The 24,867-nt window shown below is 45.6% G+C and overlaps 3 protein-coding genes across 4 annotated transcripts; all 3 read right to left on the bottom strand.

The window, feature by feature from the left end:
- Positions 1-322: 322 nt before the first annotated feature.
- On the bottom strand, positions 323-1,174 carry LOC127184416 (proline-rich protein 23A3-like). Of its 2 annotated transcripts, none has more exons than XM_051140805.1 (2): positions 1,010-1,174; positions 323-943 (listed from the first exon to the last, which is right to left on the bottom strand). In XM_051140805.1, the coding sequence occupies exons 1-2, from the start codon at positions 1,172-1,174 to the stop codon at positions 323-325; spliced, it is 786 nt and encodes a 261-aa protein (XP_050996762.1). The 2 variants fall into 2 exon arrangements, with proteins under 2 accessions (XP_050996762.1, XP_050996763.1); XM_051140806.1 differs by having other exon boundaries at positions 1,025-1,174.
- A 9,163-nt stretch (positions 1,175-10,337) lies between these two features.
- LOC127183890 (proline-rich protein 23A3-like) lies at positions 10,338-13,698 on the bottom strand. The gene is made up of 2 exons (XM_051139990.1): positions 13,692-13,698; positions 10,338-10,741 (listed from the first exon to the last, which is right to left on the bottom strand). The coding sequence occupies exons 1-2, from the start codon at positions 13,696-13,698 to the stop codon at positions 10,338-10,340; spliced, it is 411 nt and encodes a 136-aa protein (XP_050995947.1).
- Positions 13,699-23,316: 9,618 nt separating this feature from the next.
- LOC127183875 (proline-rich protein 23A3-like) lies at positions 23,317-24,129 on the bottom strand. Its single transcript, XM_051139976.1, has one exon. The coding sequence runs from the start codon at positions 24,127-24,129 to the stop codon at positions 23,317-23,319; it is 813 nt and encodes a 270-aa protein (XP_050995933.1).
- Positions 24,130-24,867: the final 738 nt, after the last annotated feature.

Genomic DNA, 24,867 nt, shown 5'->3' with positions numbered 1-24,867 from the left:
TCAATAGCTTTGGAGATTGCTGCGAACGTTGCTTAGTTTTCCAGGGCAGCCGCTGAAAGGCCAAGGAGGTAGGTAAGCCATGTCCAAATCCTCAAAAGTTCATGGGAAAACACGGAAGAACGCTGAAAGCATAAGACACCCACTAATTTCTTCGTTAGAGAAGAAACAGGGAAACAGGGAATTTACCATGAGGACGTCAAGAAATCTGTTCGGGCCCTCAGGAAGAGTCCCTCGGTCCTTTGAGTCAGCGACTAAGTGCCTAGCATCCAGAAGTAGAGAAGGCCCTGGCTTGTAGTGCATCAATAATTTTCTGCGGCGCAGTTCACTCACTGAACAGTCGCCTCCGGGCCTTGCACGGCGCCCGCGGAGAGTGTGGAGGGCGCTGCTCCTGGGGACTTGGAGGAGATGGAGGCAGAGGCTGCAGTGGTGAGCTGGGGAAGGGTCCCAGCAGGTAGCTGTCTAGGTCCCAGGCAGACCTCGGAGAAGATCCCTCTGCACCAGCGGGGGCCATTAGAGGCCATGGCTCTGCGACTGGGTCCTGAGGCCCAGGGCTGTACACAACTCTTGTGGAGAGAAGGCCAGCGGCCTGGCCAGCTGGAGGATCCATCCAGGGCTCCAGGAAGTCAGAGTCCTCACCCTCATCCCAGGAGTCCTCTTCGAAGGAGATATCTAGGATTAACTCACAGCATCCCTGCTGGAGGACGACAAGGTGGTCCTGCGGCGGCAAGTCAATAAGAATGGCTTCCTGTGGGCTGGTGGGCGAGAAGCCAGGCTGTCCACGATGGGCGGCGGTCTGGAGGCCATCCTCGGGAACTAGGATGATGGTGTGTCCATGGAGCGACACTTCCAGGACCGAGGCGGGATCCGGCTCGAGCAGCAGGTCGACGCCATCCAGGGGCAGCTGCAGGGCAGAACCAGCGGGCAGGAACACCACCGAGGTGAGCTCTTCGTCGTAGTCGTAGTCGTAGTCGTAGTCGTAGTCGTAGTCGTAGTCGTAGTCGTCGTCGGCGTCGGCGGCGGCGGCGGGCTGGCCTGGGGCTTCCAGGTCGGCCAGGGCCTCAGGGTGCGCGGGCTCCTGGAGGCGGCGGCGCTTGGCAGGGCTGGGGCCTGGTACCTGCTGTGCCCAGAAGGGCGCGGGGTCGCCGCAGGGGTTGTGGGGCGTCACCGGTAGCATCGTCGGCGCTGCGGGGGCTGGAGAGGCGCGGGGCGCAGGCTGCGGGGCGCCGGGGCGCGGACAGGTGCGATGGCGCGGACCGAGCGGCTGCCGCCTCGTGCTCTGGCACCTGTGCTCCACCTAGCGCAGAGGAATCTCGATCTTGCGCACGCAAGTCCGGATATGTAACCAGGTGCCAATCAATTTTCAAAAGATGAACCGGAACCCAAGTCCAGACGGAAAAGGTCAGTCTAGGCTGTACCTTTGGGAACTTGAGTCCCGGAGGCTCCGCCCAGGAGTGTCGAGTTGACCAATAGCCTTGGCTGTAGTTGGGAAATACTTTTTTTGGCCTATAGGAGGCAGAACAGGTTATACAGTTTGTCTCACCCGGAATAGAATTTCAAGATGGCTCAGGATTAGAACTCGTAGGGTTTCGGGGAGTCTAAAGATCACTGAAAAACTTGCCCGCGCCCGCCCCCCACCCCCGCCCAATAATCCTACTCAGTTAGATGCCACATGAAGTTGCTTTAGCTTCCGCCCCCCCCCCCGCCCCCGCCCCGTGTTTAGTGATGGGTTAGTAGGTAGCTGCCGCTGACAGGAGATGTGAAGTCTGAGATCATTCACGTCTTTGGCGAGCTCATAATCACCCCGAAAGCTGAGGTAAAGTGAATCCGTGTCTGAGGCAAAGATGAGCTGCAGAGTGATACATTGCCCCCGCCTCAAAACAACAAAACAAAACAAAACTGGTCCAGACAGGGTTCAACAGGTAAAAGACTCATCGCTTTGCCTGAAAACCCGAATTTGATCTCCGTCACACATAGTGACGCTCAGCGGCACACATCATATACAGAGTAAATTAATTAAAAAAAATAAATAAATAAATTAAAAACCCACCTTTTAATTTTGTTTTTTCTTTTTTTCTAATTTTTGTATTTTTCTTTTATTTATTTATTTATTTATTTTGGTTCATCTACACAGCTTCATACTGGCATGAGGAGATAATTCTTTGAAACATTAATTTAATAAATATTAAATAGATAAAAAAGTTTTTTTTTTCAAGGCAGGGTTTCTCTGTGTCATCTTGACTGTCCTGGTCTCATTTTGTACACCAGGCTGGCCTCTAACTCACAGAGATCACTGGTCTCTGCCTCCAGAGTGTTAGGACTAAAGGCTTGGGCCACCACCATCCGGCTTTTCGTTTGTTTGTTTGTTTGTTTGTTTTTGTCTTTTGAGACAGGGTTTCTCTGCGTAGCCTTGGGTGTCCTGGGCTTGCTTTCTAGAGCAAGCTGCCATCGAACTCACGGAAATCTACCCGCTTCTGCCTCCGGAGTGCAGGCATTAAAGGCGTGTGCCACCACGCCCGAAGAGAATGGGTCTTTTGTGTGCTTGTGCTTTCTGGACTCCTCGCGCAATGTGACTGTGAGCTTCGTCGAATCATTTGCCAAGTACTAGGATCATAGACATTCACCAGAGCGAGTGAGTTTGTGTTACGGCTGGAGTTGCACGAAGCTTTCTGCTTGCCCCGGATACTCACCCATTCTTATGCTCTTCTCCTAAACAAGGGGTTCTTAACCTGAGGGTTGTGACCCCTAGGGTTGCCGAAATGACCCTTTCCTAGGAGTTGCCTATCAGAATTTACATTATGATTCATAGCAGTAGCAAAATTACAGTTAATGCCAGAGGAACCAAGAGAATTTAATGATTGGAGTCCTCACAACATGGAGAAGTGCATTTAAAGGGTCAGAGCGTCAGAAAGGCTGAGAACCGCTGCCCGAAACTAGACGGCAAAAACCACAGACTTCTTTCTCCATCCCTAGAAAAAGAAAATTTTTTAAAGTTTTAAGTTTTTTATTCTTGGTTTTCCAAGACAGGGTTTCTCTGTGCAGCCCTGGCTGTCCAGGAATGCTAACACAGCCCTGGCTGTCCAGGAATGCTAACACTGTGGGGCAACAGGAGTGCTTTAAAAACAGTAAAGGGGCCAGCCTTGATGGCGCCCGCCGTTAATTCCAGCACTCGGGAGGCAGAGGCAGGTGGATGGTTGTGAGTTCAAGGCCAGCCTAGTCTACAAAGTGAGTCCAGGACAGCCAAGGCTAACACAGAGAAACCCTGTCTCAAAAAAATAAAACAAACCTACCAACGAAACAAAAACCCTGTAAAAGGGAACATCTGTACAGTTGCTTCCTGGATATTAAGAACTGCACTATACTTTATTTAAATTTTGTGTGTTTTGCCCGCGTGTATGAAAACCACGCACATGAACTACTCATGGAGGCCAGAAGAGGGCACTTGCCCCCCTGCAACTGGAGCTACAGATGGCTGTGAGCTGGGAGTTGTGAATCAAACCTGCGTCTTCTGGCATCACAGCAGGTACTCTTAATGGCTGAGCTTTCTCTCTAGCCCCCTTTCCTTAAAACAAAACAAAACAAACCTATTTGCTTCTATCTATTTGTCTGTCTGTCTATCTATCTATCTATCTATCTATCTATCTATCTATCTATCTATCATCTGTCTTCATATACATCAGAAGCAGACATTGTGAGCCACCATGTGGTTGCTGGGAATTGAACTCAGGTCCTCTGGAAGAACAGCCAGTACTCTTAACCACTGAGCCATTTCTCCAGCCCCCCCCCCCTTACTTTTTTTTTAACTTAAAAATTATTATTATTATTTTTTTTGGTGAATTCATACACGAGTACTGTTTTTGTATAATTTCTACCCTTCCCTCTCTCCCTCTAGCTGCTCCTGTCTCCCTCAAATTTATGCGCTCTTTCTTTAATTGTTACATATGTATCCTTATACGTGTGCATAAACGCAGCCTGCGGATTCCCTTTAGTGCTGCTTCTGTGTTTATTTTTCTAGGGCTGATCCGTTGGGTTTGGATAAACTGCCTGTGGGGCTAATCCCCGAAGAAGACTGATTCTCCCTTAGCAACCAGCTATTGCCTATAGTTCCTCATTCCTTTCCTTTCTCACCCACATTAGCATGCCCATTGGTGTTTTCACTGTGGAGGCATATGTGTGTGTGTGTGTAAATATATATGTGTGTGTATATGTTTATATATGATTACACACATATGTATATATATAATTTCATGAGTGTGGCTTTCTTGACATATATAGAAGACATCATCTCACAGCAGATGGCCTGGTTCACTAGTTCTTACATTCTTTTTTCCTTCCTTTCTTTCTTTCTTTCTTTCTTTCTTTCTTTCTTTCTTTCTTTCTTTCCTTGAGACAGTGTTTCACCACGTATCACTGGCTGGCCTGGAACTCGTTATATCGATAATGCTGGCTGGTCTCAGACTCACAGGGATTTGTCTTACCTCTGAATCCTGAGTGCTGGCATTAAAGGCGTGCACCTCCGTGCCCACCTGACTCTTAGGCTCTTTCCGCCCCTCTTCCATGTTGTTTCCTGAGTGTTTGTTGTAGGAGTTTTATGGCAGATGGATTACTGTCTGCTGCCGGGAGCTTCTTTGATAAGGAGTGAGAGCTATATTTGCCCATGGATAAGGGTAAGCATTTAGAATGCAGCCGGAAGCTACACTGTTAGAGGAAAGGGCTGTTCGTCTTGGTTGTCTTCTCAGGTCTGTGGTTAGTTGGCTGGGTTTGCAATGCTAGGCATGAATTTCCTCCTGTTTAGCAGGCTTTAAGTGCAATTACACAGTTGTTGGGTTGCTCCCAATATATAAATGTCTCTACTGTACCCTTTGGGGATCTCGGGTCGTGTTGGTCTTTGTTGTGGTTCAGAGGCTTTACAGTTGGTTAGGACCATTAGTTGGTTTTCTCCACTGGCAGCTCGCATAGCACTTTTGGATGCTACGAGAGCTAGTCCTTAAGGAGGGGACTTCCACGGTACTTGTGTCTCAATTCTTGTGGCTAATGTGTGTGGATTATTTATTTATTTATTTATTTATTTATTTTTTTATTTTTTAGCAATTGCACCTTGCCTTCAAGTTCTGGGAGGTAACCAAGGGTTGTAGCAATGACCTTTGTTATTGTGAGAGGCTCTTCCAGTCCTCTCTCCAACAACTTGAAGGGAAGTTTCCTATGCTTGGTGCTGGGCTAGTCTATGAGTGTCTGTATGTACTTTTCTAGGATAGTTCAATCAACTTTTGCTATCTAGGATTTAGGATATTCTGACCAATATGTGTATGAGACTGATCATTTGTACCCTCCCCAAATGTAAATTCTTAGCCAACTATAGTAAGTCACACCTCTAAATCTCAATACTGGGATGGACGGCCTGTGGCAAAGAATTTATTACAGAATTATTAGGCTGTCACTTTCTTTTCTCTTCTGTCTTTCTTTATTGGTTTTTTGAGACAGGGTCTCTCTGTGTAGCCTTGGCTGTCCTGGACTCGCTCTGTAGACGAGGCTGGCCTCGAACTCACAGCAATCTGCCTGCCTCTGCCTCCCAAGTGCTGGGATTAAAGGCATGCACCATCATGCCTGGCTTAGGCTGTAACTTTCAAGGCCAGTCTAAGCTAAAAAAATTTTCTTATGAATACCGATTGTCTTGTCTGTGGTTGGGGAAATTTTAGTTTTTAATTTGGCTTAGGTCAAAAATTTAAATTCTACCATTTTCTGAATATCTGGACCATATGGAGTCTAGGAGTCTTTAGAAGCAGTAGGCTTCTGGTAGAACTGTTGGGGAAAGAAGGAGGTTTGGACAAAGAGAACTGAGATGGAGTGATGAGGAGGATGAGGAGGGATGGGAGGTCATGCCTCTTAAAGGAAGACCTACTACCTCCACTTTCCAAAGGCAGCACAGTTCCTAACTGCATTCTAACTGCATGCTCACAGATAAGTGTAGTGCTCACTACTCATCAAAGAAACTTCTCTTTGCAATTGATGGAGATTGTTCCAGAAAACCAAAAACCACTCAAAAAAAAGCAGAGATCAAGTGATCATCGGGTGCCCTGCACCAACTGTTACATTACAACCCACCCAACTCCTGCACCTACTACATTTATAGTGCACACAAGTCCTACACCTACAGCTTGGGGAACATAGTGGAAGAGGAGGTGGAAAGATGGTAAGAGTCAGAGGACCAGGAAACCTGATGTGGGAATGAGTCTCCCAAACGCGACAGGGAAGCCGCAGTCATGATACCTCAACAACATGGCTGCCCAAAGGAGACCTGAAGAAGTACACTGCCAATGGGCATGATAACATGGAATGGGGGGAAATCTCATGAGGTCCCTCCCATCCAGAGTCAAAAGTTACAAGCAACTAAGGAATGCTCGGCGTGGACGAAACAGTCTTCTCCATGGATGAGCCCCCTAGCTGGTTATCCAATACCAAATGGTCATCCCTGAAGTCATACACATACAAGAAACGCTAAAAAGACTTAGCACGTTGTGTTTATAAATGTAGTCACATATATGTGGAGCTTGTGGAGGGGAAAGAATATGATCAAAATATGTTGTCTGAAAAATTTTAATAAAACAATAAATTAACATATACCTTACTTGAATAATAATTGGAACAGTAACCATAGAACCTGAGAATAATTCCCTGAAATCAGCTAAGATGATTTAGTTATTAATTCTCCCATCAGTGAAAGGGGACAGGGATATGGACATTCCACTCCAGCATTCCTGTTGTCTTAATACCTGAAACTGGACCATTTGTGATGCTTGGATATTAGATATATGGTTTCATGTTTGTTTGTTTGTTTTGTTTTGTTTTTCTTGAGTGTCAGATAGTATGCATTCCCTACAGTTTGGCTCCTACTTACTTTTGGATCTTTGGAAACCAGGAAAAGGCACATGTAAAGTTCCCGTCTGGAACAGAAGGCTAATCTCCCTTTAAGCCCAAGTTTGTTTAGAAAGAAATCAGTAGACAAGAGGAAAGCTTTGGTGACGTAAGTTCATCATTTTTCTCTCAGGTGTTGTAGAAACTGAGGAGGAGTTCAAAGGTTCAAGAGAAAAATGGCTCTTTCTTTTAAAACGATATTTTCTGTGGATTAAGCCAATCTCACACATGCTAGGAGAATATTTTTACCCCTACCGAGCTATATCACAAACCCAATGACTAAGTTTTAAAACTGAAACATCAAGAAAGAATTAATTTCCAGACTTAGGAGGTTCAGTGGAACGTAACAGATACATTTCCTAGGATTAGACATACCAGCTTGAAGGTGTAGGTCATCAAAGGCAAAAAAAAAAAAAAAAAAAAAAAAAGGTAACTCCCACCCCCTGTCAATGCAAAGAAACGACAACACAACCTGAGCGCGACTTCTCACCTGCAACAAAGGACAGTATGAAAATAATCCTGTGGATGAAGTGAGAGAAGCAGAGGTCATTTCAGAATGGTAATCCCAGCTAAAGCAGCACACAGGTGTAGATGTCATCGAGACATTTCTGAACACAGACTTAAGACGCATCACACCACGATGGCTGTGGCGGGAAAAGAATCCTTAAAAAGTGTACTGTGGGCTCCCTGTGATAATACCTGTTTGTAATAGAAATACTTGTGAAACAGGAAGATCGCAAGCTTAAAGAAAGCCTGGGATAGGGGATTCCCTGTCAAACAACAAGAAAAGAAAAGGAAAGAAAATTGTCCTGCAGCAAGAAGACACTGGAGGACAGATGAAGGGTGCAGTGCAGGAATGAAAACGAGGAACACAGCTGGCAAGGCATTTCCCAATTGAAGTAGTAAATGTTAATCTTCTACAAAAAAAGAAAGCTAGCATCTTGTATTAGCTTTAATAGTAATGATTTATTTTGTTATAGAAACATGGGCAAACCTGTCAAAAGTAGACATTTAAGCATTAGGAACGATGCACATAAAACCCAAACAGCAAACACAGGAAAAAGAACCAACCCCAAACAATACAAATTCCCACTCCACAAAAACACTGAAGGACAAAACGACCCAGCATGCAATTACAGACAATCTCCTGGAAGGGTAGGAACACAAAGAGCCTTAGGTGTTATATGGCCTGTCACTGAAAGTTGCTGCATGAGAAAGACCTCACAGGCAATGGAGAGATGGCTCAGCAGTTAAGAACACTGGCTGTTTTTCCAGAGGACCTCAGTTCAATTCCCAGCACCCACATGGCAGATCACAATCATCTGTATCTCTTGTTTCAGGAGGTCGGACACCCTCTTCTGGCCTTCACAGGTCATGTGGTGTATACACATACACTTAGGCAAACAGCCATACACATAAAATAAAGATAAAATATTTAAAAAAGACACCATAGAAAGCTATGTACATAGAAAATGTTTGTAAAATGTAACATTTAAAGCCTCAAAGTGCTTCTTCACTCATTTTCTCCTCCCACTCATCTGCTTCCAACTCTTCAAAAGACTTTGTAAAATCTGTAAAAGGCTGAAGCCCCAACCCTTCTCTCAGCTGCCCTCTGAGTTTTGTAATAACCTCAGTGGCTCAAGGCTCCACACAGCTCTTATGTGAAGACACCTAAGTAAGTTTAACATTTTAATCCATTTATTAAGCCAAACAATTTAATTAGTTTAGTGAAGTCTTTTTTTAGTTACTTAACCAAACCAACACAGAAACCTCTTTTTATGATCAGAAACATTAACAAGTAGCTTCCTAAACAGGAAAAGGACGACTGGTCAACCATGACTAAACAGCTCTCTTGACAGGGCGCCCTTTCCAAGCATGCTGTTCTACCTGGACTGACTAACACAGATCATTAAGGAAAATTAGGCTTTTCAAACTTGGCTTGTGCCAATTTTCCCACTAGAAGTACCATTGCCTTTACCCACCAGTTGCAAGAACCTAGGCATAAATTATTAAAGAAATTAATATTTTGTTGGATGTCAGATAGAACATGAACTATTTCATACATTAGCAACAATAAACAAAACAAATTCAAGATCTTGTGATTACTCCTATGCAAAAATAATCTTGTAATTACCATAGCCTGAGAAGTGTGTAATTCTTCAGAGTAGGAAAAATTAAGAATACACAAGAAGAAGGCTAGAGTGATGGCTTGGCAGTTGAGAGCACTTGCAGCTCTTCCAGAGGCCTGCTTCCCAGCAAGCCTGCGGGGTCTTACACGCAGCATGTGGACGGTGCTGCAGGGCTGGAGCGGAGCAAGATGTGGGATGCGGTGCAGACAGGTGCGATGGCTCACAAACTCTAACTCGAGCTCTATGGAATCTGATGTCCTTTGTTCCCTCTGTAGGCCAGGAAGCACAGAAGAGAGGCACATACATACATGCAGGCAAAACACACACACACACACGGAATAAAAACAAACAAATATTTAAAAATATACTAAAAGAAATACTTAAATAAAACAGATACTTGGAATACTTGGTGCTCCTGGAACACCCCTCCCCAACAAAACAAAACCAAAACAGCTAACCAACTACCATCAACACCATCGAAAACCAAAACAGAAACAAACCCCCCAAACAAAAAGTGCTGAAAATGTAAATTATATCATCACTTAACTGTTAAAAGAAAAAGACAGCACTTTATTATTAATATTTTTAAATTGTGTAGTAAATCTACGAGGGTCACCTCAAGGAAGGGAGAGCCCTGATTGGGAGAAGGCCTGTGGAAAAAGGATAGACAAAAATCAATCCCAGAAGGGGTGCGTGGTAAGGTGGAGTTTCAAGGAAACATGTTGGAGCTGAAGTCTGAGGCACCAGCTGGGGTGTACAGTTTCAGGAAAGTGACTTCTGTATAGAAAAAGGCATAAGCTATCAACTTCAGGACCAAAAGTAGGTGATGTTCAAACAGGTATGTTTTAGTGGCGATGATCTTTCTTCCGGACTTTCTAGCCAACCATCGACCCAATATTCTGCATTCTGCACACTTCAAAACTGAGAGTGCAGGTCTAATCTTGTAGGGGCTGTGCAAAGGCACACACAATGGCCGGGCAGCAAGGATTTCTGTGGTGCAGTTCATTCACAGAATAGTTGCCTCCTGGCCTTGCAAAGGGTCCTAGGAGGGCACGGAGGGCGCTGCTCTTGGGGACTAGGAGGAGGAGATGGAGGCAGAGGCTGCAGTGGTGAGCTGGGTAAAGGGTCCTTGCAGGTAGCTGTCTAAGTCCCAGGTAGACCTCGGAGAATTTGGCTCTACACTAGTGGAAGGCACCAGAAGCCATGGCTCTAGGACTTGGTCCTGAGGCCTAGGGCTGTACACTCCTGTGGAGGAGAGAAGCCCAGCAGCCTGACCAGCTGGAGGATCCAGCTAGGGATTCAGGAAGTGAGAGTCCTCATCCTAAAGAAGGATTCCTGCAGGCTGGTGGGCGAGAACCCAGGCTGTCCATGATGGGCGGCGGTCTGGAGGCCTTCGGGAGCTAGGATGATGGTGTGTCCATGGAGCGACACTTTCAGGACCGAGATGGGATCCGGCTCCAGCAGCAGGTCGATGTCATCCCGGGGAAGCTGCAGGGTAGAACCAGCGGGCAGGAACACCACCGAGGTGAGCTCTTCGTCGTCGTCGGCGTCGGCGTCGGCGGCGGGCTGGCCTGGGGCTTCCAGGTCGGCCAGGGCCTCAGGGTGCGCGGGCTCCTGGAGGCGGCGGCGCTTGGCAGGGCTGGGTCCTGGTGCCTGCGGTGCCCAGCAGGGCGCGGGGTCGTCGGCGCTGGGGATGCGAGGGTCTTACACGCAGCATGTGGACGGTGCTGCGGGGCTGGAGCGGCGCGGGATGTGGGATGCGGCGCAGACAGGTGCGATGGCGCGGACGGAGTGGCTGCAGCCTTGCTTTCCTCACACACAGCCGAATACACTCTGGACGTCAATTATCCCTCAAGGGATGCATCAGAAAGTGAAGTCGTGAAATGTCACACTAGGCTCCGCCCCTCGAGCTTCCATTCCAAAGGTTCCTCCCAGGAGTGTCGCGCAAAGCTTTCCCATAGGTCAGGTAGTACTTGCGTAATACTTCTTTGGCCTATAGGGGGCAGAGTAACCTTTACGTCTTTTATTTTTTATTTTTTGGTTGTGAAGCTGGATGATCTTTAGAATTCCTGTTTTCAGTGGCTTTAGGGATTCGAAAGCAAGAGTCTCTCTCTCTCTCTCTCTCTCTCTCTCTCTCTCTCTCTCTCTCTCTCTCTCTCTCTCTCTCCCTCCTCCCTCCCTCCCCTCCCTCCCTCCCTCCCCCCCCCCGCCTCCCTCCCTCCCTCCCTCCCCTGCCTCTCTCTTTCTCTCTCCCTCAGCAAACAAACAAAGACAGGGTTTCTCTGTGTAGCCTTGGCTGTCCTGGAACTCACTGTGTAAATTAGGCTAGCCTCCAACTCACAAAGATCTGTCTGCTTCTGCCTCCCTAAATGCTAGGATTAAAAGCGTGTACCACCACCGCCCGGCAGATTCAGTTCTCTTAACTTCAATGTTTATCAAATTATTTATTTATCTTCTTTCTTTCTTTTCTTTTCTTTTTCTTTATTTCTCTCTCTCTTTATTTATTTATTTTTTTTTGGAGAAAATGTCATTGTGTAAATATGTCCTGTGGTACAAGTGCATGATACTAGCATTATGAGAGGTAAAGGAGGTGAACCTTAAGTTTTTTTTTTTTAAGATTTTTTATTGAAAAAATTTAATATATTTTATTAATTTATTCATATTACATCTCAATGGTTATCCCATCCCTTGTATCCTCCCATTCCTCCCTCCCTTCCATTTTCCCCTTACTCCCTTCCCCTATGATTGTGACTGAGGGGGACCTCTTCCCCCTGTATATGCTCATAGGGTATCAAGTCTCCTCTTGGTAGTGAACCTCAAGTTTTAGTCCGGCTTGGGTCGCATAGTGGGACACCATTTTGAAAAACAAGCATAGGCAGAATAGATCGCTCAGTGGTTTTAAGAACACTGGCTGCTTTCCAAGTGACCTGAGTTCAATTCCCAGCACCCACTTGGCAGCTCAGAACAGTCTGAAACTGGATCTGCCACCCTCACAGACATACATGTAGGTAACCCCCACTCCCCTAAAAGCCAGGTGGTTGTGGGGGATGCCTCCAACGCTTTTAATCCCAGCACTTGAGGGGCAGAAGCGAAAGGGTTTCTGTGAGTTTGAGGTCGACCTGGCACTACATGAAGAGTTAGGAGAGTCAGGGCTACAGAGAGAAACCTGTCTCAGAAAACAAACAATACAACAACAACAATGTGGGAGGAGTAGAGTAGGGGAGGGACAGGAGAAAAGAAGAGGAGGGGAGGGGCAGGGTGGGGCGGGCTGCTGGTGAAGGCACATGCTGTTAATCCCAGCACTTGGGAAGCCAAGGCAAGAGGAGTTCTGTGAGTTTGAGGTGGGCCTGGCCTACATAGTGATTTCTAGAACTACATGGAAAGACCCTGTCTCAAAACAAAACAAAACAACAACAAAAATAAAAATAAAAAAAGGAAGAAAAAAGAAAAAAGAAGAGAGTATCATTGACAGCATTAACAAATGAAACATTATCAGTAAAATGTATATTCTATATATACGTTTAACATTTTGTTTTTATTTCTATTATTGTTGTTGTTATTTTGCTTTTGCTTTTGAAGCAGAATTTCACCATTATCACACTGAGATGTGGAGAAGCATGACCTTGAATTCTAATCCTCCTGCCCCCACCTTCACAGTGCTGTGATCCCAGGGGTGCCTCACCCCATCCAGGGTTTACTGCAGGATAAGTGCGTGTCTACAGCCAACATCCATCTCCATCCCTAACTGAAGCTTTTTAAAAACATACATACATTCCAATCCTCAAAACACCTAACACTCTGAATGGTGAAAGGAGTTCAAAGTTAAACTTTGCACTTTAGTTCCTGTGGGAATACAGTTACAGCGTGTGGCATTAATTCAACCCAAAGACACAGTATGTGTGTCTGCTAACCTGTGATGTGCTCAGCAGCATTTTGTGAGCCTTCCCAATTAACATGCATGCTGCCCCCACCTTCTCTTTCCTTCTTTCTCCTCCCTCTCTGCCTTGTGTTCACTCCTAGGAGCAAACCTAGAGCCTTTCATATTCTAGGCAACTGATTTACCACTGAACCACATCTGTAGCCCCTTTGCCCTCCTTTCAAAAATATATTTTTTTTTTTTAGTTTGAGGCCAGCCTGGTCTGCAAAGCGAGTCCAGGACAGCCAAGGCTACACAGAGAAAACTCTGTTTCGGAAAACAAAAAACAAACAAAACCAACAAAAAAATTTTCCCCCCAGGTAGCATCCTTGCCAGCTCTGCATGTTTTCATCTCACTGCTGTATCGTCAGCTTCATTTCCCCTTTTAAAAAAGCATTTTTATTTTGAGACAAGGTCCAGATAAACTATCAGGCTGACCTTGAAACTGCTCTATAGAATAGGTTGGCCTTGCATTTGTGACTCTTTGACCTCAGCCTCCCAGGTAGCCGGACTTACAGATCTCAGCCAGCAGCTTCCTTATCTCATCTCATCACAGTTCTGCTCCTTCCTACTCCACTGGCTGTTGACTGTTGTTACCCCAACTTGAAATTTTTCCTCAATTGCAGTTTCAAACATCTTATTCTCAGAGTATACACTCTAAGTTCCCAACTCAGTCTCTTACACATAAAAATGCTATCACCAGGCTCTCATGCTCTGTGAAAGGCTCACACCCCTACCTGCCATTTCTCTTCACTAAAAAGTGATGCCATCGGGTCTTCACTCCCCTTCTTACCTGGGAGTTCAAGTCCATGAGTAGTTGTTGCAACTGTGTCACAGCCACATGGCCATTTGGTTTCTTGAGGAAAGAATCTCCCAACCGAGTAAGGACTTAATTCATAAAAACACATTTTGGTCTCAGAGAAAGAAAAAGGCACTCATTGTCTGTAATACTCAGTTACTTTCAATCATCTTTGGCAAAGAGTCTAGACTATTTTTGGGTGGCCTTTACACCACAGTCCCAACATAGGCCATATGCTAAACAATAGGCTATGGTTTAAGACACCTGCACAGCCATGTTTCCTGCCAATCTACTCCTAATAATAAATAGCAAGGAAATGGAATTGACAAAATTATGGAAAACAAAAACGGAATCAACAAATTTTGGTTGTCTGTACTTTTCTGTTGCTGTGATAAAACACCCTGACAACAGCAGCCTAAGGGAGAAAGAGCTTATTTGGGCTCCCAGTTCAAGGGTACATGATGTCATGGTGGTGATGCTGAGACAGCTGGTACTGGAAGCTGCTGGTCACATCGCATCTAGTCAGAAAGAAGAGAGTCATGCACGCTAGTGCTCAGCTTACTTTCTCCTTATTATGCAGCTTCGGAATTTCTTGCCTAAGAAACAGTGCCACCTACAGTGTGCACATCTTCCCACTTCAATAAACACAATCAAGGTGGTCTCCCACAGGCATGCTCAGTGCATGCTCCCACAGTGCATTTCTCGGGCCGCTCTACATCTCCTCAAGCTGACAATTGAGACAGCCATTTCAATGTCCATCAACTGATGAACAGATAGTGAACATGTGGCTCATACATACGGCGGGGATTTGTTTCCGTCACAAAGAAAAACGAAGCTATGAAGTGTTAAGAAAATGTACAAAACTAACAAAATATGTACATTAGGTGAGCTAACCTAGGCTTATGAACAGGAAACCCATGTTCTTTCTCATATGGAGAGCTTAGCTTCTAATTTTCATATTCACATTTAATTGGAAGTAAGGTGCATGGAGGTCCCAGAGCAAGAAAGGGACTCGTGGAAGGCGAAACAAGACGCTTTAAAAGGGGTGGGAGGGTAACAGTACACATGTGATATGAAAATGGAGGGGGGAACACATTGGGAACTTAGAAGCTTTTAAGCCAAGATGAGGAGCAGAGAGGTGCGGTACGGGGAGAGGGTCAGCCACTACTAACAATGCTTGAAAACACTGCGGAGAAACGTGTTACTTTGTAAGTAATAACCACAAAAATAATCACAGAGGAACTGTGATTTGACAGAATTGTAGCACCCTTTGGAACGTTATTGTCCCTCAGTGGGGCTGGGAATAAGAAAGGAGACTGACTAGCTGCTCTACCGGCTTCTCATTCTCTGAACATAGCAGGGCATCATTTATGTTGTTCATGAGGATCCAGTCACAAGGGGAATTTTGAATCTTTTAAGCCTTGCTCAAGGAACTGGGAAAACCCGAGGGGGCACCAGTGAACTCCTTAGGGACATAACCATCGTCCCAGGTAAAGCCAATTGTGGTCTAGAAGTTCACTGAGAAAGACAATTTTGAGATAGCGTCTCCCTCTATAGCCCAGGCTGGCCTCAGATTTACAGGATTCCTTCTCCCAGCTGCCTGAGTGCTGGGATTACAAGCGTGGGCCGCTATGCCTAGCCTAATATACACTTACTCATAGAAGTCTTTATGCAAAGTGGGCTTCTCTCTTTGAAAAATCTCACAAGTGCAACACAGGACTAGAAGATTTTTTTTTTTTTTTTTTTTTGTTAAGGGACCAAGGTTTATATAGTAAAAAACTGTGACACTAGAAAAATGTGTAGATTATTTGAACTATCTCATATCTGTGCAGTCCTTTGCTTCCAGCAAAGAGGCACAACAAAGATGGCAGTGTTTAGTGTAGAATTAATAGCACATGTATTATTTTTTAGACAGGGTCTCACTATGTAGCCTGGCTGGTCTAGAACTTGCTATATTATAGACAAGATTAGCCTAGTACTCACATAAAACTGCCTGCCTTTGTCTTCCAAGTGCTGGGGTTAAAGGAATGAGTGACTATATTCAGCTCCCCTGTATCACTTTAAAATATTCATTTATTTATTTGTTTGTGTAATGTGTATGTATGCGCGCCGTGTCCTGGAACTGGACTTACAGGCAATTGTGGGTGCTGGGAACTAAACCTGCCTGTGTCCTCTGGGAGAGCAGCAAGTGCTCTTAACCGCCGAGCATCTCTCCAATGCCAATTGGAAATGTTTAATGAGCTATAGCTTTGAGGAGTCTTTGTTTGACCTTTTTTTTTTTTTTTTTTTTTTTTAATCCTTTCAGTTTTATTATGGGAAGAGGAATCTGTAAGCCTCTTTCTGGGCCTATACACCCAGTTTGTCTAGAACGTATATTCCCTGTGGTTCTGACAAACGTGTGTATGAATCAGTATAAGCCAGGCAATCCTGGCTCGCTTGTGCCCAGAAGAACGTTAAATCCTTAGTGTGATATGGTAGCACATGTTTTCAGTCTTAGCACTTAGGAGCTGGAGGCAGAAAATGTAGGCATGTCAAGTGCAAGACCATCTAGATGAAGAAAACCCTTCTAGGGATCCTGGCTGTTCTTGTTTGTGCGTAGGGAAGTTTAGTGTTCAATTTAGTTCAAGCCCAAAGAATAAACCCCACAGTTTTCTAAATATCTGGCTCATGGGGCCAGGGAGTCTTTAGAGGCAGCATGCAAGTTCAGGTCCCTGGGAGGGTTGTTGGTAAATAGTAGGTAGGAGGTCAGGACAAAGAGAAGGGAGCGCTGATGGAGGTGCTGAGGGAGAGGCTAAGAGTGTGCTGGGAGAGGGAGATCTGGATGGAGGCCAGGCAAGGATGAAAACCTTTTAGAGAATCCAGCCAAGTTTGTTATTATTTGCCTTGGCCCAGAAACTCTTTTAAGTAAGATACTTCTGATTCACAAGTTCTTGGAGACCTGTGAGCACCTGATCTAAAATGGCTGCCCTTGAGCCTGAGATGTCTCCTCCCTTCCTTTTCTAAAGCACTCCACAAAGGGCTCCAAAGTCAAGTGCTCTGCACCATAACCCCTAAGGGCCCACATTATCCTTGAGGAAAGACTTGGAAGGCTACAATGACTGCAGAGAGAATGCATACGCATACAGGAGGCAGGCAGTGTTCCCCGAAAAGAGGAGAGATTGTCAGCACCGAGTCTCCACACTAGCTGGCAATGGCGGTCAAGTGTATCAGAGCCCCAGGACAGGCAGTAGCCTCTGCTGTGATAAGTTTGCCTTTCGAATGCCAGGAGGGGCACTCAATTGGCTCAGAAGCCGAACAGCAGAAGATGGGAATGGAAACAGAAAAAGCCACCTGATTTTCCTGGTGACCTCCTTGGTGAGCCATGTGGATGGGGTACCTGTGCAAACTGCACAGTCACCAGCCCACGAGGCCAGCTCAGACAGTGGACATGCATACAGGGTCTGTGAGTTCAAGTTTGCTTTCTTTGGACACACTTTTGGACAGCAAAGTGAAGCATGAGAAGGATCAAAGGAGGAAAGAGAAGGAATCCATCAAGGATGGCAGTCAGATCAAACTGATGATAAAAACCTTGAGTAAGTACCCCCCCCCCAAATCTCGAAGTTCAGACCCCCTGCTGGTAGCCCATGCTGCGACACAAGGATGTTCAGAAAAGCCAAAGAAGAAAGTCCACACAAATGAGAAAGAGCTGAGGGTGTTCAGAGCGTTCTGCAGTGGAGGCGCTAGCCCATCACTCGTATTTGATGGTAAAGAAAATGAGAAATGTTGATAGTGAAAACAGAGAAGGCAGCAAGGATGCTGGGAAATTGGCTGTGTGGGGTCACTGGAAGTGGCTTGATTAGCAGTGGGACATCCTATGCTAACTGGTATAGTTTTACCCCTCTTAGGAATGGCCTTTTCTGCTTGGTTATACTCTGTAATTGGGAAAGAATATTAGGAAATCTGCAGCTATTGACCAAATCATGATCAATTTGGCATCCGTTATTGTGGGGCCAATGGTTCAGCTTCCAGAATTGTTGCTGGAGAGGTCGGAGGTTTGAGTTGTATTGTATGGTCATGTACGCTCTATCATTGCTTTGTTTGTAACTTCAGTCTTTCGCATCCTTTTGTCCTGTTGGGCTAACAAAAGACCTGCTTTTGTAATGCCATGTACTTTTATTACCTTGGTCTTCTTCTGAACCTTGTTTGCTTGTTTAAGACCAAATTTCTCTGTGTAGCCCTGGCTGTCCTGGAACCTGCTCTGTAGACCAGGCTGGCCTCGAACTTACAGAGGTCCGCTGGTCTCTGCCTCCTGAGTGCTGGGATTAAAGGTGTGCGCGGCCACCACCCAGATCTCTTCTGAGCTTCTTGATGAAATGAAGGCTCCTGCACACTCCTTGCTGTCCTGTTCTGTGGTCTCCATGGAGGCTCTTCTGTGTAACACAATGTCTGATGTATTACAGCCCTAGGCAGATTCTGACTATGTCCCTCAAACTTCTGAATCTCTTCTGCTCTCTGTGCATTCACAGTAGTTTTTATTTAACTGTATTTAAACAGTGTGTTGTTTTGACTGTATGCATGTCACTGTCCGCCCCCCCCCCCCATGTATTTCTGGTGCCTAAGGAGGCCAGGGGTAGGATGTCTAGGTCTCTAAGCTTCCAAGAGTGGCCATGTAAGAATGTGAGCACAGTCTCAGAGGGTCTGCGCGCGGAGTCCTTTACCATGGAAGAGTGCTTCTAAATATATAAACTCCTTTCCTCATTGTCTTCCATGACTCTGTCCTACACCTACCTCCTATTGTTTAATGTTGGGCGAATCCTAGCCCCTTAGTGCAGTTTCCCTCGGTACTTACACTCTGGTATTTCTCCGGCTGCATTACATTGGGTTTTACGTGGCTACCTGTGATGCAGAGGAGGTTGGAGTCGATCTTGATGAGGTTGTACAGTATGTATTCCCTTGGGGCCAGACTATGATTTCTGGAGATCAGCTTAAGTTAACTTAGGTGGTATGACACGAGGAGGAATCTCAATTGAGGAACGGCCTCCAACAGCTTGATCACTGGGCATATCTGTGGGGACATTTTCTTGATTAATGATTGATGAGGGGTAAGGGATAATGGATATCCTATCCCCGCATCACTGTTCTGTGAACATTGGAAATTGGACCTTTTTTTGTGTGTGTGTGTGTGGTGCCTGAAACTCCCCGCCCCCTGCCTGCCTCCTCCCTCCATCCCCTGCCCGTGTGTGTGTGTGTGTGTGTGTGTGTGTGTGTGTGTGTGTGTGTGTGTGTTGTTTTGACTGTATGCATGTCACTGCCCCCCTCCCCCCCCATTGTATTTCTGGTGCCTAAGGAGGCCAGAAGAGGGCATTGGATCTTTTGGAACTGGAGTTACAGGTAGTGAGATGCAATGTAGGTTCTGGGAATTGGACCTGGGTCCTGTGAAGGAGAAGTCAGTACTCTTAGCCTCTGAGCCATCTCTCCAGTCCCCAGAGTAAGTTGATTTTAATGAACATTTAATTAAAAGTTTTGAAATGAACAATGCGTTAGTGAAGTGGATGCTGCCTTACGAGGAAAACAAGCAGAATTTTGAAAAGGATGAAGGATGAGCTAACTGCAAAAGAGAAAAGACGTTATAATCACAGCAACAGAAATATAGACAGCAGGAGACATGGGGGTGGGGAGGGAGAGAACTTAATTAAATAGGACCACCATTTTCCTATTGAAGAGCGGTTCAGAGGTCCTAGAGTGATTTCTTCTTCTTCTTTTGCACAGAGACCTGGACATTCTATTCCTGAGTCTAGTCCCTAGCCCAAGGAGCTATTTTAGAAATTGAGACTTAAAGAAGAAATTAACCTGAAGGTGTCGTTCACAAAGTCCCAGATGACAGGTTTCTGTGACTGTGATGTGTTCTGTGAACACATCCATATGAAACTAAAGTGAGCAGATTCATTACAAAGACACGGCAGTATAAACCGAGGGACTCCTTCCTTGCATCAGTGAAGAGCAGGGAAGAATACTGCCTTAAGTAATGACAAATATAGACATGGTTTTAGAATCCTAAAGCCAGCCAAAATAGCACAAGTTTGTAGGTGTAATTGAAACATTTGCAGACATAAACTAAGACTTACCACATAGGCCATGGGAGAAAGAATTCCTAAGGCTTTTTTTGTAGGGTGGTCGGATGTGGTGGCACATGCCTGAAATCTTAGCATTTGTGACGGACGCTGAAGCAGAAGGATTGAAAATTTGAGGCAAGCCTGGCCTATACAGGGAAACTTGCAGTGGAAGTGTTTGTTATGTTATGTAAACATGTTTTTGTTTTGAACCCAAGTGTGAGATGTGAAACTGACTTGTGAGAGGGCTCCTGATCTTGATCAGCTGGAAACTGCCTCATGTGGTGGTGGTGGGGGGGGGGATGAAGTCTTTGCCAGCTGGAAAACATCCTTGTGCGGATTCTGAGAGGGTATAAAGAGGAAGGGGGGGCAGGCTTCGAGATGCTCCTAGAGAGAAATGCTCAGGAGAAGCTTCCAGAAGGCTGTTCTTCTTTGCTGTTTATCTGAACTGCTGGAATCCTGACAATGAAGAATGGAATCACCCCAGGAACTGGGTCAACAATGGCCTATGTCCCTGTTTCTACTAACCTTCTCTCCTACCTAGAATCGGTGGGCTGGAAGGGAGGTAGAGACATCCAGGAACCCCAAAGTAAGTAGTTTTTTTTTTTTTAAATAAAAAAATCAAACCCTACTGAAACCTTATCTATATAAAAACAAAAATTGTAGTACAGTAAGAAGACAAATAAGGGGCCAGTGTGATGGCTCAGAGGGTAAAGGTGCTTGTGGCTAGACCAGACAACCTGAATTCAATTCTTGGAACCCATAGGATGGAGAGAGAAAACTGACTCATGTTAACTGTTCTCTGACCTCCACATGTGTGCCAGGGCACTAGCATGTACACACAAACAAAACAAATTTATAAACATATTTTAAAAACAAATGAAAAGGAAGACATATGAAGATAACATGAATGAATAGAGAGCAAGAATGAAAAACTGAGGAAGGAAACTGGCAATGAATGCATTTAGAGAATCTAAAATATAATTATCAATATTTCTAAAAACAGTTTGATGTTGATACCTGCTTTATTGGTATCAATTTATTTTATTATAAAATATAGGTTAGTGTGGGCGATGCTTCAGTGTCTAAGAACACTGGCTGCTCTTATAGAGGACCATAGTTTTGTTTCCAACACCCAGATGGTGGCTCAAACTGTAATTCTTATTCCACAGTATCCAATGCCTTCTTCTGGCCTACACTGGAACTCAGATATTCATGTGGTGCACAAATATACACAGACAACACACACACACAGTGGGGCAAATGTGACTAGAAATGGACATTTTAACATTAGTTAGAAGTGATGTAAATTTTAAAAAACCCAAAAAACAAAAACAAAAACCCCAGCAAACACATGAATGAAAATATACAAACAAGCTAGATATGATGGCCCATTCCTTTAATCACAGCACTTGGGAGGCTATGTCCCGACAGCCAGAGCTATGTAGAAAGAATCTGTCTTAAAAAAAAAAAAAAATCAAAACTAACCCAACCAACCAACTTCTCTCTAACCTCCCAAAGCATAATTACATCTCAGAGCACAATTACAGTCTCAAGGAAATCCTGTGGAAAAGTTGAGACACCAAGAACCTTGCTTAGTTATTGTAAGTTCTGCTGCCACCAAGCCACCACATGGACTGATGAAAAAGACACCAGGGAACATGCCCAAAGCAAAAGAATTCTTAAAAAAAAAAAAAAAAGATTTATTTATTTATTATTATGTATACTATGTATACATAATATGTATACAGTGCTCTGCCTGCATGTACAGCTGCAGGCCAGAGGAGGGCATCAGGTCACATTTTAGATGGTTGTGTGACACCATGTGGTTGCTGGGCATTGAACTCAGGACTTTTGGAAGAGCAGTCACTGCTGTTAACCTCTGAGCCATCTCTCCAGCCTGCAAAAAAATTCTTAAAAATTTAACATGGATACCTTCGGGCAACTTTTCAATCATTTCTCCTTCCAGCCACCTCGTCTCAAGTCTCTAAAAAACTATCTAATTTTTTAAAAGTCCTTTAGCTCTATCCCTGGTCTCAGTTCTTCTCTTACCATGTTGCTGTGTATATGCCGACGACTCAGGGCTCAGCCTACCTCTTATATGAAGATGATCTAATATGCAAGTTTTTGAACTATAGTTTAATTCAATTATTAAATCCAACATGTTGACAAAGTTGCCGTATTTAACCAAAACCTAACAGAAATCCAACATTTTGTTTATGATAAGAAACATTTTAAATAACATCCTCATCAGGGCAGAGACTAGCAACTATTTACAGAACAGTCAATACTCCATAAAATTTAAGTAAGTGCATTCCATGTGATAGGAATATCCCTACTGGGTGCACTTCAATTGGACTTAAATATCCAATAGAAAATGTTAATTAAAAATAATATGTATTATTAGATGTCAAAGGTCCTAATTTTCTCAGTAGAGGTATTAGAAGGTGCATAAAAATTACTAAAGAAATTAATAAATTTTGTTGGATAACAAATCAACATGACTTATATCTATACACAAGTAACAATAAACAACATAAATATGGGATCCTCTAATTAACAGTATAGTATTATAATTAATTATTGTAACATTTAGAATTATTACATCCAGAATATGAGAACTATATTAAAAATACACAAAATGAAATCCAGGGACTTGGTTCTTATGGGGGGGGTGGGAAGAAAGAAAGAAAAACCAACACTTACAAAACAGAAATCAAAAGAAGCCCCCAAACAAGAAACCCCACCAACATAAACTACTCCCCCCTCCCAAGGTAGGGTCTCTCTGTGTAGCCTTGGCTGTGCTAGACTCTCTTTGTAGACCAGGCTGGCCTCGAACTCACAGCGATCCACCTGCCTCTGCCTCCCGGGCGCTGGGATTAAAGGCATGTGCCACCACCGCCCGGCTTCATAAACTACTTCATACATACGTACGTACGTACATACATACATGGGGGTGGGGGAGAAGGAGAGAGGGAGGGAGGGAGGGAGAGAGAGAGACACCATGATCATTGCTCCCTTTGCTAAGTTTGTTTTCATAAAGGACGACATTTGTGCGGTGCAACCGTTTGCTAGGTTTCTGGTGAGGACTAGCCTCGGAAAGGAAGCGGCCCTCGGCAAAAAAAAAAAAAAAAAAAAAAAAAAAAAAAAGCACAGAGTAGGAGAGGTTAATGCTAAAGCTCATTAGATAAAAGACTTCCACTACTGGTTACTAACTATTCAAGTGATTAAGTTGGGAGGAAAGGGGTGAATGGTAGTGTGGACTTTTAAGGAAAGGAGCTGGGGCAAAACCAGGATTTCAAGGATGAGATTCCCTGAGGACACAGTCAACTCGAGGACCAAAAGTAGGTGATTTTCAAACAGTACGTTTGATGATCTTTCTTCCAGACTTTCTAGCCAACCACGAACCAATATTCTGCTTTCTGCACACTCCGAATTCTTGATGCAGGCCGTGAAGGATTTCTGCGGCGCAGTTCACTCACTGAACAGTCGCCTCCGGGCCTTGCACGGCGCCCGCGGAGAGTGTGGAGGGCGCTGCTCCTGGGGACTTGGAGGAGGAGATGGAGGCAGAGGCTGCAGTGGTGAGCTGGGGAAGGGTCCCAGCAGGTAGCTGTCTAGGTCCCAGGCAGACCTCGGAGAAGATCCCTCTGCACCAGCGGGGGCCATTAGAGGCCATGGCTCTGCGACTGGGTCCTGAGGCCCAGGGCTGTACACAACTCTTGTGGAGAGAAGGCCAGCGGCCTGGCCAGCTGGAGGATCCATCCAGGGCTCCAGGAAGTCAGAGTCCTCACCCTCATCCCAGGAGTCCTCGTGGGAGGAGACATCTAGGATATACTCACAGCATCCCTGCTGGAGGACGACAAGGTGGTCCTGCGGCAAGTCAATAAGAATGGCTTCCTGTGGGCTGGTGGGCGAGAACCCAGGCTGTCCACGATGGGCGGCGGTCTGGAGGCCATCCTCGGGAACTAGGATGATGGTGTGTCCATGGAGCGACACTTCCAGGACCGAGGTGGGATCCGACTCGAGCAGCAGGTCGACACCATCCAGGGGCAGCTGCAGGGCAGAACCAGCGGGCAGGAACACCACCGAGGTGAGCTCTTCGTCGTCATCATCGGCGGCGGCGGCGGGCTGGCCTGGGGCTTCCAGGTCTGGCTGCTCCAGTGGTTCGGGGCGCGCGGGCTCCTGGAGGCGGCGGCGCTTGGCAGGGCTGGGTCCTGGTGCCTGCGGTGCCCAGCAGGGCGCGGCATCATCGTCGGTGCCTGGGCTGCGGGGTCTTACGCGCAGCATGTGGACGGTGCTGCGGAGCTGGAGCGGCGCAGACAAGTGCGATGGCGCGGACGGAGCGGCTGCAGCCTTGCGCTCTGGAGCCCTGAGATTTCCTCACGCCGCCGGATACACTCTGGACGTCAATTATATTTCAAGAGAAGCGCGGGAACCCCCGTCGAATCGGAGATGTCATGCTAGGCCCCGCCCCTTCCAGGCTCCGCCCAGGAGTGTCGTGCTCACCAATGGCCATTGCTGTAGTTTGTAGGTCGGTGTGTGGAAAATGCGTTTTGTCGCACTCTAGGAGCAGCCATTTGGATTTTAGGCCTTGGCTTCCGGTTTGGATTGCGGGCCTTGTATGCTTTCGTCAGATTATGTCAGCAGGTGATCCCTGCTCAAGTCTCGCGAGTGGAATGTTATATCAGGACACTGGGGCGTAGGCTTGTCTTTGAGCCAGCATTCGGGAGGCGGAGACAGAGGGCTCTCTGTGAGTCGGAGGCCAGCCAGGTCTACAAAGCGAGTCCAGGACAGCCAAGGCTACACAGAGAAAACTCTGTCTCGAAAAAACCAAAATCAAACCAAGCGAACCAACCAACCAACCTACCAACCAATCAAAACCAAAGAAGTACCATGTTCCAATCCTTGACCTATGGTGCCGGTTGGTTTGTGTGTACCCCTAAGCCTCTGTCCGATTTTTTAAAAACCCAATCTATCATCCTCCGGGAATGGCGAAAGAGAATGTTCGTAAAGCTGACGTGTTCC

Source organism: Acomys russatus, chromosome 32 (genome assembly GCF_903995435.1).
Source record: "Acomys russatus chromosome 32, mAcoRus1.1, whole genome shotgun sequence".
Lineage (NCBI taxonomy): Eukaryota > Metazoa > Chordata > Mammalia > Rodentia > Muridae > Acomys > Acomys russatus.
This window is presented reverse-complemented; position numbering and strand designations above follow the sequence as displayed.

Excerpts from the sequence above, each read along its gene's own strand:
- LOC127184416 (XM_051140805.1), bottom strand. The coding sequence starts at position 1,174 with ATGCTACCGGTGACGCCCCACAACCCCTGCGGCGACCCCGCGCCCTTC. Across the intron at positions 944-1,009 it reads AGCCCGCCGCCGCCGCCGAC|CTCACCTCGGTGGTGTTCCT; the intron begins GCCGACGACGAC and ends TACGACGAAGAG.
- LOC127183875 (XM_051139976.1), bottom strand. The coding sequence starts at position 24,129 with ATGCTGCGCGTAAGACCCCGCAGCCCAGGCACCGACGATGATGCCGCG.